Source organism: Nematolebias whitei, chromosome 12 (genome assembly GCF_014905685.2).
Source record: "Nematolebias whitei isolate Nwh7 chromosome 12, NemWhi1, whole genome shotgun sequence".
Taxonomy (NCBI): domain Eukaryota; kingdom Metazoa; phylum Chordata; class Actinopteri; order Cyprinodontiformes; family Rivulidae; genus Nematolebias; species Nematolebias whitei.
Genome location: NC_056509.1, coordinates 16363008 through 16381903, shown reverse-complemented (window position 1 = coordinate 16381903; position 18896 = coordinate 16363008). Strand labels below are relative to the sequence as shown.

General features: G+C 43.7%; 2 protein-coding genes across 2 annotated transcripts in view; one reads left to right on the top strand and one right to left on the bottom strand.

The window, feature by feature from the left end:
* The window catches only part of psmc6 (proteasome 26S subunit, ATPase 6), a 22691-nt gene extending 18924 nt beyond the window's left edge, over window positions 1-3767 (top strand). The window contains exons 11-14 of the mRNA XM_037685286.1: window positions 2501-2621; window positions 2700-2780; window positions 3229-3300; window positions 3379-3767. Of these exons, the coding sequence (XP_037541214.1) occupies window positions 2501-2621; window positions 2700-2780; window positions 3229-3300; window positions 3379-3497 (393 nt within the window). The 3' untranslated portion in view covers window positions 3498-3767. The remainder of the gene's footprint in view (window positions 1-2500; window positions 2622-2699; window positions 2781-3228; window positions 3301-3378) is intronic.
* Window positions 3768-10239: 6472 nt separating this feature from the next.
* cgrrf1 (cell growth regulator with ring finger domain 1) overlaps window positions 10240-18896 on the bottom strand; it is a 20369-nt gene continuing 11712 nt past the window's right edge. Inside the window, exons 4-6 of the mRNA XM_037685285.1 lie at window positions 17735-17882; window positions 17425-17532; window positions 10240-10798 (exon numbers count right to left, since the gene is read on the bottom strand). Of these exons, the coding sequence (XP_037541213.1) occupies window positions 10502-10798; window positions 17425-17532; window positions 17735-17882 (553 nt within the window). The 3' untranslated portion in view covers window positions 10240-10501. The remainder of the gene's footprint in view (window positions 10799-17424; window positions 17533-17734; window positions 17883-18896) is intronic.

Here is an 18896-nt window from a genome sequence, read left to right as displayed (position 1 = left end):
CAATTGTTGCTGCCTATAGCGTGTAATGTAAGTATACCTGAGTGTTTGTCCTCCACAACTTGGAGTTACATCTGATGATGATGTGGAACATTTCAGACTTCATGTACGCCAAAAAAGTATATATATACTTTTTTCTTTTATTTTATTCAACTTTGAAAATTTTAAAGACCCTCCAGATCAAGCAGCTGAAGATGATGACTTGTTTTCAGTCAAACTTAGACGTTTGGCTCAGTTAGAAATGGAGGATTTTATTTGTTTGTTTATTTATTTTTCTTCTGAGTCTGAGTGGGCCATGTTCCGCATTTCAGTTGTTAAAGTAGCTGCCTTGAGTTGCGGCCGCAAGGTTGTCTGTACTTTTTGCAGTGGCCATTCACAAACTCGGTGGTAGACACCCCGGGTTAGGGAGACTGTCGAGCTGAAGAAGGAGTCCTATTGGTCCTTGTTAGCTGGTGGGATTCCAGAGGCAGCTGAGGAGTACCGGAGGGCCAAGCGGTCCGCAGCCTTGGCTGTTGCTGAGGCAAAAGCTCGGATGTGGGAGGAGACTCTAGGTTGGCTCTGAGGAGATTTTGGCAAACCATCAGGCGGCTCAGGAGGGAAAGCAGCTCTTTACTAACACTGTGTTCAGTGAAGGTGGGGTGCTATTGACCTCAACCAGTGATGTCGTCGGGAGGTGGAAGGAATACTTCTCAGACCATCTCAATCCTGCTGGTACATCTTCCCTGGAGGAAGCTGGAGTGGTGACACAGAGGTTAGAGAAGGTTGGCCTGGGATCAGAAGGTTGCCGGTTGGACTCCCTGTAACGACAAAATCAAAATGTGTGTGGTAAATGGGAAGCACCCATACTTGCCTCCACCATCATTTGCCCCACTGTGGGCCATTGAGCAAGGCCCTTAACCCCCACCATCTGCACACAGAGGGCTGTGGTAGCTCAGTGGTCTGTGGTTGTGTCAGGAAGGACATCTGGCGTAAAAACAATAGGACAAGTCTTTGTGCAAGATAGTTTGCTGTGGCGACCCCTGAAGAAGGGAGCAGCCGAAAGAAGAAGAAAGAAGTATTCCATGGAGGAAGCTGAGTCAGGACTTCAGGGTTTGTCTGTCCATAACTGTGGCTGAGGTAGCTAAAAAGCTCTGTGATGACAGGGCTCCTGGAGTGGATGAGATTCACCCTGATTTCCTTAAAGCTTTGGATGTTGTGGGGCTGTCTTGGTAGACACGCCTTTGCAACGTCGCGTGGACATCGGGGGCAGTGCCACTAGATTGGCAGACTGTGGTGGTGGTTCCCCTCTTTAAAAAGGGGGACCGGAGGGTGTGCTCCAATTATAGGGGTATCACCCTCCTTAGCCTCCCTGGTAAGGTAAATGGAATGGACTGTACTTATATAGCGTCTTTCTATCTGATCAAGATACTCAAAGCGCTTTCCACTACAATCTGTGCCTCATTTACCCATTCATACAGCACTCTACTAGATCTATACAAAGCTAATTGAACAAATCATTTTAAAGAAACTAATCAGAGCTTTAGATCACATTCATACACTGATGGGACACATCGGAGGCGATGAGGGGTTCAGAGTCTTGCCCATGGACACTTAGGCATGTGACTGCTGGTGGATTCAAACCCCCAACTCTTGCATTGGCGGACGACTGCTCTAACCACTCAGCCACAGCTGCCCCCGGTCTATTCAGGGGTACTGGAGAAGTGAGTCTGATTGTTTGTCGAACCTCAGATCCAGGAGGAACAATGTGGGTTCCGTCCTGGCTGTGGAACACTGGATCAGCTCTTTACCCTCACTTGGGTCCTCGAGGGGTCATGGGAGTTTGCCCATCCACGTGTTTTGTGGACTTGGAGAAGACATTCGACCGTGTTCCTCGAGGTACACTGTGGGGGGTGCTCCATGAGTATGTGATTGGGGGCCTGTTGTTACGGGCTGTTCAGTCCGTATACAAATGGTGCGAGAGTTTGGTTCACATTGCCGGTAGTAAGTCGGACCCCTTCAGGGTGGGAGTTGGACTCCACCAGGACTGCCCGTTGTCACAGATTCTGTTCGTAATTTTTATGGACAGAATTTCTCGGTGCAGCCAGGGGGCGGAGAGAGTCCGGTTCTGTGGCCTCAGGATCCGTCTCTGCTCTTTGCAAATGATGTGGTCCTGTTGGCGTCATTGTGCCGTGACCTTCAGCTCTCACTGGAGCCCAGTGCGAAGCAGCTGGGATGAGAATCAGCACCTCAAAATCTGAGGCCATGGTCCTCAGTTGGAAAAGGGTGAATTGCTCTCTTTAGGTTGAGGGCCTCTCCTTGGCATCATTTTTTTTCCTGAGTAACAGTATAGGGTAGTAATGTTACTGTGAGGTTACAGGAGCATTTGAAAATACTTGACCAAAACAAATTTAGAAGGTTTTCTAGGCTTTATAAAAAAATTGTGTTCATTGACTGCACCTAAATAAAAACAGACAAAACTACAAGCTGGACTTCAGAGAAGACATTATTGCACTTGTTCTTTCAGCTGCTGAATCAGATGGATGGATTTGACACACTACACAGAGTCAAGATGATCATGGCCACCAACAGACCCGACACGTTGGACCCTGCTCTGCTGCGGCCCGGCAGACTGGACCGTAAAATCCGTAAGAGTTCTTTATCTCTTCATGTAATTCTCAGTTCTGTGAGAACAGAGACAAGAGAGCATGTTATTTTTTTTTCAGACATCGAGTTACCCAATGAGCAAGCCCGTCTAGACATCCTGAAGATCCACTCCAGTCCCATCACCAAGCACGGAGAAATAGGTCAGTAAGGACCACTGAGATCAGACATTCTTTATATTTCTGCTGAGTCATCATTCAGCTCTGACCCACATTTCATCTGATGGATGTGATCAGTCAGCATCACACTCACAAATGCTCCAGAAGAACCAGTGTTCTATAAAATGGTCTCAGTGGAACAGTCAGTACATGCTGGAACCAGCTGATAGTAAAGTGTCGGTGAACACCCCACAGTCCCAGTTCTCCACTACTGGTGGGTCTGTTTCAGGCCAGGGACATTTCCAAACATCCTCATCATCTAAAATGTATCATGAATGTTCTCCTTATTTTAGAGTTCTGCTCACAGTAATGATGGCAAAATGTCCAGAGACTTGTTAGCCATGTGTTCGAGCTCGCCCCGAGACCAGTGTCTGCACGTTAGAGCTAACACAGATATATAAGTTAGCTTTGATGTTTCTATTTATCTTTTTAGATTTTGAAGCTATTGTGAAACTCTCAGATGGTTTCAATGGAGCTGATCTCAGAAACGTGTGCACAGAAGCAGGTCAGAACTAAATTGAACATAATGGTAATCTTTTTTATTATGAGCAGCTGATGTGTTCTGACCCGTGTCTGTTTTCAGGACTGTTTGCGATCCGCTCCGATCGGGAGTATGTCACTCAGGAGGATTTTATGAAAGCAGTGAGGAAGGTGGGCGACTCCAAAAAGCTGGAGTCCAAGTTGGACTACAAACCCGTATAAACCTCCCCGTTACTGCTCTTTGTTTTTGTTCTGCTTCAAGCCCAGAAACATCCGAGATGACATCGTTCCAGCTGAGAACAAGACTTCAGAACAGAAGTCATTAAACTGTTTCCAGGCTTTAGTCTGACCCATCTCAGTGTTTTTTATCGCTTCAACATGTCTCTTTGTTTAGACGTTCCACAAACCATTAGATCAATTTCATGTAATAAAATGTATCATTACCCCTGAGGATATGCTGCTTCAGTCTGTAGTTCTTTTTTAATTATATATATTTTTTAAAATAACATGACAAATCAAAAGTTTAATCTGAGTAAATGTAACAGTTTAAAGGAAAAATGTTGATTCAAAATTTCACAGTGTCAACAAATCCCAAAAAAATTGGGACAAGTAGCAATAAGTGGCTGGAAAAAGGAAATTGAGCATATAACGAACAGCTGGAAGACCAATTAACACTAATTAGGTCAATTGACAACATGATTGGGTATAAAAAGAGCTTCTCAGAGTGTCAGTGTCTCTCAGAAGCCAAGATGGTAAGAGGATCACCAGTTCTACCATTGTTGCGCAGAAAGATAATGCAGCAATACCAGAATGGTGTTACCCAGCGTAAAATAGCAAAGACTTTTTTAAGTTATCATCATCAACCATGCATAACATCATCAAAAGATTCAGAGAATCTGGAACAATCGCTGTGCGTAAGGGTCAAGGCCGTAAAACTACTGGATGCTCGTGATCTCCGGGCCCTTAAACATCACTGCACCTCAAACAGGAATGCCACTGTCAAAGAAATAACAGAATGGGCTCAGGAATACTTCCAGAAAGCATCGTCAGTGAACACAATCCACCGTGCCATCCGCCGTTGCCAGCGGAAACTCTACAGTGCAAAGAGGAAGCCATTTCTTAACAAGCTCAGACGTTTGCACTGGGCCAGGGGTCATTTAAAATGGAGTGTGGCAAAATGGAAGACTGTTCTGTGGTCAGATGAGTCACGGTTTGAAGTTCTTCATGGAACACTGGGACGCCATGTCATCCTGACCAGAGAGGACAAGGATAGCCCAAGTTATCAACGCTCTGTTCAGAAGCCTGCATCACTGATGGTATGGGTTTGCATGAGCGCTTGTGGCATGGGCAGCTTGCATGTCTGGAAAGGCACCATTAATGCAGAGAACTATGTTCAGGTTCTAGAACAACATATGCTCCCATCTAGACGTCATCTCTTTCAGGGAAGACCCTGCAATTTTCTACACGATAATGCCAGACCACATTCTGCAGCAATCACAACAACATGGCTATCTAGGAGAAGGATCCGGGTACTGAAATGGCCAGCCTGCAGTCCAGATCTTTCACCTATAGAGAACATTTGGTGCATCATAAAGAGGAAGGTGCGACAAAGAAGGCCCAAGACGATTGAACAGTTAGAGGCCTGTATTAGACATGAATGGGAGAGCATTCCTATTTCTAAACTTGAGAAACTGGTCTCCTCTGTCCCCAGACGTCTGTTGAGTGTTGTAAGAAGAAGGGGGGATGCCACACAGTGGTAAAAATGGACTTGTCCCAACTTTTTTGGGATTTGTTGACCCCATGAAATTTGGAAACAACAGATTTTTCTCTTAAAATGATACATTCTCTCAGTTTAAACTTTTGATCTGTGATTTGTGTTCTATTCTGAATAAAATATTAGATGTTGGCACCTCCACATCATTGCATTCAGTTTTTATTCACAATTTTGTCCCAACTTTTTTGGAATCCGGTTTGTAGAAAAACACAAAAGATTATATTCAAAGTCAGGTGACGGGTCATCTTTTTGTGCTGAGACGTTTCACCCTCCATCCAGAAGGCTTTATCAGTCGGAGGAAGCACCAAACAAAACTGATATTCCCCCAACAGCCTACTCCAAAGTGGGGAAAAAAAAGTTATGTTGACGTTATGGCCTCTGGGGCATGCCCTCTCCTCCAGTGCCCACCCTCTCCCTCGTCAAGTCATGTCAATCTGGTTCAAAACACCAAAGTCCATGCTCAATAATCCAGGAATAAAATCCAACAATGTTCAATCAGGTCATCTGGACAGTTTCTTTTTTTGAGCCGAGATGTTTCACCATCCATCCAGAAGGCTTCATCAGTCTGAGGAAACACCAAACAAAACTCATATTCCCCAAACAAAAGGTTGTATATTTTATATATATACAGGTGCTGGTCATAAAATTAGAATATCATGAAAAAGTTAATTTATTTCAGTAATTCCATTCAAAAAGTGAAACTTGTATATTATTAATTCATTACACACAGACTGATATATTTCAAATGTTTATTGCTTTTAATGTTGATGATTATAACTGACAACTAATGAAAACCCCAAATTCAGTATCCCAAAAAATTAGAATATTACATAAGACCAATAAAAAAAGATTTTTAGAAATGTTTACCAACTGAAAAGTATGAGCATGTCCAGCACTCAGTACTCAGGGCTCCTTTTGCCTGGTTTTACTGCAGCAATGCGACGTGGCATGGAGTTGATTACTCTGTGGTACTGCTCAGGTGTTAAGAGAGCCCAGGTTGCTCTGATGGCGGCCTTCAGATCTTCTGAATTGTTGGGTCTGGTGTATCACATCTTCCTTTTCACAATACCCCATAGTTTTTCCATGGGGTTAAGGTCCGGTGAGTTTGTTGGCCAATTAAGAACAGGGATACCATGGTCCTTAAACCAGGTACTGGTAGCTTTGGCACTGTGTGCAGGTGCCAAGTCCTGTTGGAAAATGAAATCTGCATCTCCAAAAAGTTGGTCAGCAGCAGGAAGCATGAAGTGCTCTACAACTTCCTGGTAGAGGCTGCGTTCACCTTGGACCTCAGAAAACACAGTGGACCAACACCAGTAGATGACATGGCACCTCAAACCATCACTGACTGTGGAAACTTGACACTGGACCTCAAGCAACATGGATTCTGTGCCTCTCCTTTCTTCCTCCAGACTCTGGGACCTTGATTTCCAAAGGAAATGCAAAATTTACTTTCACCAGAGAATAACTTTGGACCACTCAGCAGCAATCCCAGATGAGATGCTTCTGACACTGTCTCTTGTTCAAGAGTGGCTTGACACAAGGAATGTGACCGCTGAATGTCTTGCATACGTCTGTGTGTGGTGGTTCTTGCAGCACTGACTCCAGCTTCAGTCCACTTTTTGTGATTTCCCCCACATTTTGGAATGGGTTTTGTTTCACCATTCTCTCCGGGGGTGCGGTTATCCCTATTGCTTGTACACTTTTTCACATTGTTTCCTTCCCTTCACCTCTCCATTAATGCGCTTGACAGTGACACAGCTCGGTGAACAGCCAGCCTCTTTAGCAATGACTTTTTGTGTCTTGCCCTTCTTGTGCAAGGTGTCAATGGTCGTCCTTTGGGCAACTGTCAAGTCAGCAGTCTTCCCCATGATTGTGTAGCCAACAGAACTAGACTGAGACCATTTAAAGGCCTTTGTAGGCGTTTTGAGTTAATTAGCTGATTAGACTGTGGCACCAGGTGTCTTCAATATTGAATCTTTTCACAATATTCTAATTTTATGATATACTGAATTTGGGATTACGTTATTTGTCAGTTATAAACATCTACGTTAAAAGAAATAAACATTTTAAATATATCAGTTTGTGTGTAATGAATGAATATAATATACAAGTTTCACTTTTTGAATGGAGTTACTGAAATGTATAAACGTTTTCATGAAATTCTAATTTTATGACCAGCTCTTGTATATCCGCCTCGCCTATGATATGAATTTGGGACCAAATTTAAATAACTTTAAAGTCTCGAAGAGGTAGTCCCACTCCACCCGGTCAAATGCTTTTTCTGCGTCTAATGAAAGAATGACTTCGGGCTAGGAGTGTACAGCACATCAAGCAGCTGCATAAAATTGAAGAAAGCCTAATGTTTTCTTAAAAAATAAAAATAAAAAAAAACATCCCATGTGCTGCACATGTTGATGTTCTACAGTCTGTCTAATATATTGAATGAATGTGTGTGACATATTTCTTTCTAATCGGTCATAAATGCATGGTCAAAATACACAGGGGTGAGGCTGAAAGTACCTTGCCGCCCCATAGAGACAATGAAGTGTGTTCTGTTAGGGTTGGTTTGGGTTTCCTGAGCTATTCCTTAGTTATGCTGCTATAGGCTTAGACTACTAGAGGACAAATTGACCTAATTTTCTTTAATGAATTGTTAAAATTGAATATCCTGATGCATGCTCAATTAATTAAAATTGAATAGTTTTCATTTAATACTATTTATATCTGTGATTCTCGACCTACCATTGTGTATCTGTTCCTCTCAAACCCAGCCGGTCGAAGCAGATGACCGCTTGTCCTGAGCCTGGTGCTGCTGGAGGTTTCTTCCTCACGAGGGAGTTTTTTTTCTTTCCACTGTCACCTTCATGCTTGCTTAAGATGAAAGTTGTGTGATGGAGTTAAACTCAAAGCAGTCTGCTCCTCAGATAAATAATGTTAAATTATTATTTATATATTATATATATATTAATGTTTCTGTTCAGTGCCCTGAGATGACTTCTGTTGTGAATTGGTGCTATATAAACAAACTGAATTGAAGCACCTCCCTAGTGTCCAGGAAACATCCTTACCAGATGCCTGAACCACCTCAACTGGCTCCTCTCGATGTGGAGGAGCAGCAGTTCTACTCTGAGTCTCTCCTGATAACTGAAATTCTCACCCCATCTCTAAGGGAGAGTCCAGCTACCCTGCAGATGAAACTCAATTCAAGTTCAATTCAGTTTATTTATATAGCGCCAAATCACAACAAAGTTGTCTCAGGGCACTTCACAGGAGACATTCACATACATAAAAGCCAATTAGTAAAGTTCTCTATCTAAGGAATCCAGTAGACAAGTTGAATCTTGGCTTCGTTGCAGTCTCCCATCCTGAGCAAGTACAGAGGCAACAGTGGAAAGGAAAAACTCCCTTTTAAAAGGAAGAAACCTCCAGCAGAACCAGGCTCAGGACAAACGACCATCTGCTTTGACCAACTGGTTTGAGAGGACAGAAGTGCCTGTATCCGTGAACTCATTCTTTCAGTCACTACCCAGAGTTCATGACCATAGGTGAGAGTAGGAATGCAAACTGACCGGTAAAGAGAGAGCTTTGTCTTACAGCTCAGCTCCCTCTTCACCACAATGGACCGGTACAGAGTCCACAATACTGCAGATGCTGCACCAATCTGTCAATTTCACGTTCCATTCTTCCCTCACTTGTGAACAAAACCCATAGTAATAAAAAAACATTTGTTTTCAAGGTTTATTTATAACAAAAACACAGATAAAACAAGGCTAAGCAACTAAACTGCTCAGGGGGGCACAGTTAGTGAAAGCCAAGAGCTCAGGGACCGAACATCCAGCAGTTATTGTCATTAGTTTGTTTTATGGTTCAAAATCTAGTTTTATTTAAAAAAAAGAACCCATTGTTGGGCTGAACTGAGCTCACCAGTGTTGCCTGATTTGGCCCCTGGACTGCTAGTCGAATAGCCAAAAATAGAATTAACTAAATAAAGCAATGTTAGCCAGGGGTACTGCACATATAAAAAGAAAATAAATATAACAGTCTGACTAATATTGTGGACTGTCCAGTGCAGGTGGGGGCTCATCCTGACCTCCACACCAGAGGTGCTATTCTGCAGGAAGTGCCTTTTTCCAACTAATTTATTATATTTTTTCAAATATAAAAAACATAAGACAGATAATTCAGAGATACTTTGGAATGAAAACTGGGTGTGTACAATCATTTTCCTCAAAATTTGACACTTTGAAGCTGCTGGTATGCAAGTAAACATGTCCTATCTGGCAACACTGTAGCTGCAGAAGTTGACTGAGTGAACATGTCTGTTAACCAGCTCTTTATTTATGAATAGTTCAGTGTGAAGTCGGAGCTGCTGCACAGTCGTTTGATTTGTTCAGGTTGTGACAGTAACAGCATCTGGTCCTAAACTACAAGCTCAACAGAAACAAAATGTCAGGAATCATTTTACATTTGAATCATGAAAAACAAAAATAGAAATTAAAATAGAGTGTTCAGGATGTTCTGCCGAGCCAACTCGCATTACTCTCGTTATGTTCAAATTAAACACACTTTTTTAGGAAAAAAAGATTTTATTTTGTGACGCAAAAAGAATAAGACCGACACAGAAACACACATCAGCACATACAGATTCTGCATGAAGATAAATTAGTCTCAAAAGATTTATAAATGCATAAACAACTTTTCAGTTTTTCTTTTTGCGTGAACTGTATTTGAAACAAACACGGTCAGGTTATTCTTCCTCTGCAAAGTCTACCCAAAATTATATTTTTCTAGTAGTTTCTCCACAAGAAGGAAAAAAAACAAAAAAACACAAACACACACACAATACATGTTTGTTTTTTTCCAGATAAATGTCCCACATGATGAATAACCTTATTATTTTAGTTTTCTTAACTGTATAGTCCACAATGAACATTCCTGGAGTCCAGTCACATCAGTGTAAGTAAAAAAAAAAAAAAAAAGTAACATCAGTGGGTTTGTGTTTTCATACAGATGTTTGATAAAGATGTTATGAGCTACTGCACCAAGTTCGAAATTAGTCTTTTCCCAATAACTCAGTAAATCTGGTAAGTTTTGGATGTCCCAGCTTTTTACCAGCCTTGGACGCAGCATCACCTTTGTGACTCTGGAGCAGTAAGAAAGTCAACACAAGCAGCTGGTCCGTGCGCAGCAGGTGTGTGCACGAGTATTTTACAACTTGTGTATTTTGAAATGTGTACATTTGAGAAACTTTATGCACCTGTAAAACTTGTGGTAAGCTTGTGTGACTACGAGACTAATTTATCTTCATATTCATGTGACATCATTCCTTTTATACAAATAAATAAAAACTGGCTTGTTAATGAGCTCACTGTTGTTGTTTTAAACATCATTTTCAAACAAAATAAACAGTGGGATGTAGGTGAACTCTTGGTGCCATGGACAAGCTGAGCTCCTACAGGAGACCGAGTCCAGAGTCCAGCTCGAGCACGAAGGACTCCAGGACGAAGGCCCTGCAGATAGGACAGTGCTGGAAGTGTGTCACACAATGATCACAAACACACGCGTGTCTGCAGGGCAGCAGGACCCGGTTTACTGCTGCATTCTGACAGACCACACAGTCTCTGCCCGCCCTGTCGGACCCATCAACGTCCCCCACCTCTGGACTGCCCTCCAGGCTGCAGGGCCGGTTCGTCTGCTCTGAGTCTGGAGGCTGACATGTGTCCTCACCACCAGCTGACATGAAGAGAGGCTGCAGGCAACAAGAGACAAGTCAACACTCCTTCATCTGAGCTGCTCTTCTTCAGGCCCAACCATTTCTTCAGACATCAGACAGACACATCATCCTTCACCTCTACTACATTCTTTACCACCTCCTCCTTCAGGACCAGCCCTGCTCCATTTTTCTTTCTATCCACACCATGGTAAAACATCTGGAACCCTGCTCCAACCCCTAGGGGATTTAAAGAACTGTTGAGTTCAAACATCAATGCAGACATTTTCCTGTTTTTAGATCTTACACCGTTTTATAATGTAGCATGTTTTTATTTATTTATATAACTTATTTACTTTTCATTTTGTATGCTTTTATATGAATGTTTATTGTGTGTACCACATCTGTGTTCTTTGTTTCAATCAGGTCTCTCTTGTAAATGAGTCCTCGTGACTCAATGAGACTAACCTGTATAAATAAAGGTTGAATGAATGAATGAATTTCAAACCCCGGTCCAGGGGCCTTTCTGGGTGGAGTTTGCATGTTCTCTCCGTGCATGCGTGGGTTTTCTCCGGGTGCTCCGGTTTCCTCCCACAGACCAAAAACATGCATGTTAGGCTGATTGGTAACTCTAAATTGTCCCTAGGTGTGAGTGAGAGAGTGAATGGTTGTTTGTGTTGTTTGTCTCTATGTGTCCCTGTGATGGACTTGCGACCCGTCTAGGGTGTACCCCGCCCCTCGCACAGTGATTGCTGGACATGGGCACCAGCGACCCCCGTGACCCAAAATGGAATAAGCGGGTAAAGATAATGGATGGATGTATGAATGAATTTCCTGCTCAGACTTTACTCCAACGTCTGTCAGTAACCATAGCAACACTATGTTTGACAAGCCTTTTGTTCCTTTGTGTGGTCTGTCATCTTGTGGTCGTGGTCGTACATATTGCAGACAGTCTTACTGTAGTAGTCTTTTGAGTCCCTGAGGTCTGAAGTCTAGTTCTAGTTGATTAATAAATGTTCTACGTTGGTAATTGCTGCCTCAGACTATCTCATGAGGTGTCCTAAAGAGTAAACTTACACAGATGGACTGGAGAACCGAGCTTACAATGAAACCAGACCTTTTACAGCTGCAGACTGGATCTCTGACTGATGAGTCATGAAATGTAAAACCAGTCAGGGACATACAGGTTTCCAGAAGGATTCAAAGTCAGAACAGGAGTTTCATTTTAGATTTGAACTCATGTATAAATCACATGTATGTCCAGCCATTCTGACTGCATTTTCTATCAGATAAACAAGTGGTACATTGATGTCCCCATTGCTGAGGGATTAGAATAGTGCATGTTTGTAGTTTCTTGAGATGAGTGTTTCTCTGGACTGGAATTGAACAGGAAATGCAAGTAAACCTTATGTTTTTGGTGCAAGATATTCAGCCAGCAGAGCAACCTCGTTTTAACATGCGATGTCTCTGTTTCTAATTTGAAAATCGGTGACAATGTTTTTTCAGATCACATGCCTGTATTGTTTGACTTCACCCCCCCTTGTCATACTGCTAAGACGTGCGTTCCTGCATGTACGCGTTCCATTAACCGTTTCACTGCTGCTCGTTTTAATGAAGGTTTTAATTCTGAGAGGATCGAACAGTTCCCGGTGTCTCTTACCACTGAGGAGCTAACCTCTCAGTTCAACTCTGCCTGTTTAAATGTTCTGGACCGTGTTGCTCCCCTTAAGACCAGAAAAACTAAACTTAGATCAGAGCCTTGGCTGAATGACGTCACGCGAGCCGTTAGGCAGCAGTGTCGCAGAGCTGAACGAAGGTGGAGGAAGGACAGGCTGCAGGTTTCTTTTCAAATGTTAAGGGAGAGTTGGCGTCACTATCAGAAAACCGTTAAAGCTGCCAAATGTAAATTCTTCTCTGATTTAATTGTCTCCAACTCCCACAACCCCCGAGTTCTTTTCTCCACCCTGAACTCAGTTCTACACCTCAGTGAGCCTTCACCTCTGGAAGCCTCAACTGAGCTGTGTGAAAACTTCCTCCATTTCTTTTTAGAAAAAGTGGCAAACACCCGGGCACTCATTTCTCCACCAGCTCATGATCTGTCCATCCCATCTCAGTGCGTGGCTGTGTTTGACCACTTTGAGCCCATCTCTCTGTCCTCTCTGGAGCAGGTAATGTGCAGCATGAAGCCATCTGGTTCCCCCTTTGATGTGGTCCCCCCTCGACTACTAAAGGAAGTTTTTCCTACCCTGGGTCCTTTTAGCCTTGCGATTCTGAATAGCAGTTTATCCTCAGGTGTGGTGCCAAAGACTTTTAAACATGCTGCTGTCCAGCCCCTCCTGAAAAAACCTAACCTTGACCCCTCAGTCATGTCCAACTTCCGGCCTCAGATCAGCTGATCTCACAGCTGCCTCTCTTCACACATTCCCCACATAGAACGAACCGGTAACCTCTAAACAGCGTTTTAAATGGCACTGCAATTCAGTAAATATCACAAAGCACTCGTCCGCCACGTCAGCTAAAATTATGTTTTTCAGCAGACCGAGTCCGATAAAATCCCTCGTTTTTCAGCCAGAGCCCGTTTTTAATTTCTGCTGTTTTTTTCTGTCCACTCACAGTACAAAGGGAGTAAACGTGTTTCTCTATGACAGCTGCAACCTCCACCAAAGCGGCGTCTCACTCAGAAAGCGCTCATGCCTCCTCTCAGTGTGCACCGGCTCACCTCAGTTCTATGTGAGACCACAGCCTGGGCTCAGCACAGAGGCACACATACAGCCCTTTATTCTGTCAGAGCAAGTGATGGCAATAAGGATTTTTAGTTTGGTTGACGTTCATGAGTAACATGACACAACACAAATGCGTGCCCGCTCTCCGAGCGTTACTCAGAGTGGTTAGCGAGTGTGTTCCCTGGACAGATGGACGGACCGTCTGATCAGCAGGGGTTACATGCTGCAGTTCGCAGCTCAACCCCCACCGTTCAGAGGAATTATAGAGACGGTTCTGTCTTCTCCAGAACAGAGCTTGTCTCTCCAGTCAGAAGTTCAGGAATTTCTGACGAAAAACAAGATTTCCAGAGCTCCCAACGGAGAGGAAAATACAGGGTTTTTTTCTCCTCCCACTACTTCCTGGTTCTGATAAAAAAAAAACCGGAGGGATGAGACCCATTCTCGACCTGTTCATGTTCAGTAATTCGATCATGGGGAGACAATTCCACATGTTGACAAACAGCTGCTGGAGAACTTCACCAGAACGACTGGTTTTCACCTCCATAGATCTGAAGAGGGCATATTTTCACATTTCCATCATTCTGAAACACCCCACGCACATTCTCGAAATGCATGGAGACGGCTCTGCAGTCGTTACACATGGCAGGAATGAGAATTATTTTTATCTGGATGATCTGCTCTTATTAGCTCGGTCCAGTTAGAAAGCTGTCGCACAGACCAAAACGCCAGTGTTACACCTTCTAAACCTGGGGTTTCTATAAACTGGGAAAAACTTCCGTTCGTCCGTCCCAGATGATTGTTTATCTGGAAGTGGAGCTAAACTCAACTACAACGAGAGCCCGTTTATCACAGCTGAAAGCCGAAGCTCTGTCAGCTCAGCTCCGCCGTGTCAAACCCTACATTATAGTGACAGTTCTGCCTGTCGTGCGACTCCTGGGACGATGTCAGCAGCCCACATCGTGGTTCCGCTGGTCCTACTTCACATGAGATGCCTTCAGAGATGGTCCACCCCCCTGCGCATAGATCCTGTGTGCCAGAAGAGGTGGATTGTCTTTGTGCCCTCCTCCATGGAAACTGATCTGAATCACTGGGGAAACCCTCTCATTCTGTCAGAGGGAGTTCCCATCAGCAGGCCTACGCCACACGTCTCAGTTTTCACAGACGCATTCCTGTCAAGCTGGGAGTAATGTGTCTGTCCCAAGCAGTGGGATCACAGTGGCTGGACCACATGTTGCTTCACATAAAAGTGCTAGAATGTTTTCACGGTCTGAAACGCGACTCAGCATTTTGCCCCTGCTGTGGGATCAGCATTTTCTAATCCACACAGACAACAAGGTGACGGCAGTTTACATAAACCGTCAGAGAGACGTGCGCTCAGCCCAACTGTTACGCATCACGAAACAGCTGTTGTGTTGTACACACAAAAACCTGCTCTCCATCAGAGCAGTGTACATTTCCAGCATCCTGAACAAGCGAGCGAATATCATGTCGAGGGGCGATCCCCGCCACAGAGACTGGAGCCTCCATCCCGAGCTGATTTGTCGGATTTGGAGCAGGTTTGGCCGAGCAGCAGTGGATCTGTCCGCCACACGGGAGAACGTCCAGTGTCAATTATGGTTCTCACTGAGCCCACGAGACGACCCACTGTTAGGAGTGGACGCCTTTGCTCACAGCCTGTGGGCCAAAAATGCTCCTTTATGCGTTCCCTCCAGTCCTGCCGATATCACGGACCCTGGACCGGGTCCAGGAAGAAGAACCGTCAGTCATCCTCGTAGCTCCTGAACGCATATGTGTTCCGTGGTTCCCGAATCTGCAGCGACTGATATTGGGTCGGCCGTGGAAACTGCTGTGGAGGGGCGCTCTCCTCCAGGCAGGAAGAACAATCAGGAGTTACCCAGAAATAGGTCAGCATCTTTGGGTCTGCCCGCCGAACAGATCTGTTTAGAAAAGATGGGCCTCGCACAGGATGTGGTGCGTACGTTCAGGGCGCACGAGCTGCTTCCACCACAACGCTGTACACATCAAGTGGACAGTTTTTCAGCGCTGGTGCGCAGAAAAAAGGCGTGGAGGCCATCTCATGGCTACTAGGTGGCATGCTGTCCTTTCTGCAGCAGCTAATGGACAGAGATCTAGCGTTCAGCACAATTAAAACTTATGCTGCGGTTTTACTTAAATTTCTGTCATTTAAAACAGCCCTGCTGTTAGTTCTGACGTCGGCAAAGAGAGTGAGTGATTATCTGCTCTCTCTGTTGCTCCCTCATGTCTCAGAATTCAAGCTGACGGCAGTTCAGCTGTACTGCGTTTTAACCCTGCTCTGAAAAGCATCACAAGCTCATTCAGATCGAGAGTGATAACCTTGGATGGGTTTTATCCTCTTCCTCATAATTCTGAGGAGGAAGCAACATCTCACCTCCTTCTGTCCCATGCATGCATTTTTCATGTTATGTGGCGCACACGGCTGCACTGCGCTGCTTTCAGCTTATGTTTGAGCATTACTGGGACAGCTCTTCAGGACGTCCTCTATCCACCCAGCGCCTCTCACACTGGTTGTGTGAGGCTATTTCTGTAGTTTACAGTTCATCTGGACTGGATCCTCCAGAGAATCTCAGCGCATTCCACCAGAGGGTTTTCATCCTCCATGGCTCTGCATGGAGGGAAGACCGTGGAGGATATTTGTATGGCGGCTGCCTGGTCATCACCATGTTCAATTATTCGTTTTTATCTACGTGATGTTTCTACTTTCTCCATGACCCATTCTGTTCTCAGAGTTCTGACAGAATGATTATTTGTTTCATGCAGCCTCACTTTTGAGCTCACACCTGCCTGCATGCAGTCGCAGTGTGAGATATTTATTATCAGTCACGAGTTGATGACTGCTGATTTTACCGTTATTAATCGGTTCACCTTGAGGAGCTGTTGGTCTGCTCTGTTTATTGTTACACTGTTACAATTCGTATCCTCCGTTGTTCTTATGCACAGCAGCAGGTCTGCTATCTCAGCCTTTTTTCCTCACCAGAGATCTTTCTCAGGTGCGCTCCTGCGCAGGGAACACGCAGTTATGCAGTGCGTAATTATGCACACAGAAGGCTGAGTGATGAATTTTTTTTTGTGCAAGCAGGTGCTTCAAGTTGTGTCTGAGTGGACCCAGTGAGGCATAGACTACATCCTGCTTCGCCTTTAACCCACTAGCGATAGCCTTAAAGGGCGAAGCCTATACGAAATATAACGTTGGTTACGTACTGTAACCCCAGATTCTATGAGTATAGGCGCAGCCCTTTAAGCTCTGGGCCTCACTGGTTCCTAAATGGCTGAAGAAAAAAGCTATTTGGGAGCCGATTACCCGGTCTCACCGTAATTTATATGGACTGGGGACGAGGCCTACACAGTAGGTGGGCGTGGACTAAAGCTTTCAGTGCTGCACTGCGCGCGTAGGTATAAACCCACTAGCGACAGCCTTAAAGGGCTGCGCCTATACTCATAGAATCTGGGGTTACAGTACGTAACCAACGTTTATTCAATCCCTAATATATATACACACATATATGTACAGTATGTATATACAGTATATATGTATGTTTTTATTAACAGAGCTGAGTATTTTCACACTGCCCATGAATCATAAGTTTGGGTTCGCACGGATAGCTTGATGAGGAGCTGAGGCTGCAGTATGTAGCTGGCACTCCAAAGACACCTCCATGTTCTGTGAGTTCTGCTGAACTGATAAGGGTATAAAAACAAGCTGTGAAGGCAGGTCGAGGCAGATTCTCGTGATGTCTTCATGTGCGTACTTTATGTATAATTACGTAACCTGTCCTGAAAATCTGACCTTACTGGTGAAAAATCTTCTCCTGCCATCAGGTGTGGTTCTTTTAGGCAAGATAAAGCGAGAATATTTTTCTCCAACACCGGGCTTGAAGACAAGATGTTTCCTCAGTTACATACCTTTAATTCAAACATGTTTCTTTGTGAGGTGAGAAGGTACTGAAAGAGAATCCGTGCAGAAAGGTTGTATTTTTCATCAGGAACATGAAAAACTGTCACATTTGCCACCTGGAATAAAAAACACAAATTGATGAGTTGTGTTTATACTAGATCTTCACTGACTCTCAGGGAATATTTTGACATTAAAACACACACAAACCAAGAAAAACTAAACTAGTGAGCAGAATTCAGTAACTCCTTTGTAGCTCAGATATGTAAGAACAACTTGCACAGCATTTTTTTTTTTTAATTTATCAATAATTAAACTCACAATGTTGTAAAGGTTTCTGGTTTCTTCTGTTGCTAGAGTCAGCACAGCCACGAGAGGGTAACGATCCCTTGGTAAATGTCCAAAATCTGTGATCTGGTGTTCAGCAGGGATATGCGTTAGGACGCCCTCTCTGTCCTCTTTACAGATACTGACAGACTGAGGTTAAAGAGACCAGCAGGAGAAGCTGCTTTATCAAACAAGAGAAGAAATGTCCTCAACTCTGTCAGAACACAGATACATTATCTTCCACGTGAACAATATCACTAAAATTAGAAACATCTTATCCCGAAATTATGCGGAAAAACTGTTGCTACATGAATTTATCACTTCTAGACAGGACTATGTTAATATTATTTGGGTACCCAAATAAAAAAAAAAAGTTTTCAGTTGATCATAAATGCTGCTGCCTGAGTTTTAATGAGAGTTGATAAGAGAGATCATCTCTCTCCAGTTTTAGTTTCTCTCCATTGGCTCCCTGTCAAATCCAGAAGAGAATTCAAAATCTTACTTCTAAACTACAAAGCCTCCAACAACCTAGCTCCATCATATTGTTCCATATTTTCCTAAGAGAGCATTTAGCTTGCAGATTGCAGGTTTACTTGTGGTTCCTAGAGATTCCAAAAGCAGAATGGGAGGAAGATCTGTCAGTTATCAGGCTCCTCTCTTGTGGAACCAACTTCCAGTTTCTGTCCGTGAGGCTGACACATTGTCTACTTTAAGATTAGGCTCAAGTCTTTCCTTTTTGATAAATCCTATAGTTACGTAGGTAGATTGGGTTTCCTGAGATATTCCTTAGTTATGCATCTATAGGCTTAGACTGCTAGGGGACAAACTGACCACATTTCCTCACTCTGCTGTTGTCTTTACTTGCTCTACCTCACTTGTTTTCATTTGTAATTATTTCTATCCTTAACATATCCTGATGCATGCTCAATAATCCAGGTAGAAAAATCCAAAAAAGTTCAATCTGGTCCTCTGGACATTCAAAAAAACAAAAAACAAAACAAAGCAAAAAAAAATAAATAAATAAATGTAGAAACGTTTCGTCTCTCATCCAAGAGACTTCTTCAGTCTGAGCTGCTGTTTTCAGCTCAGTCTCTTAAATAGCACCTTTTTCAGAGTGGATCAACCAGTTTTGCTGCTGACAACCAAAACCAGCTGA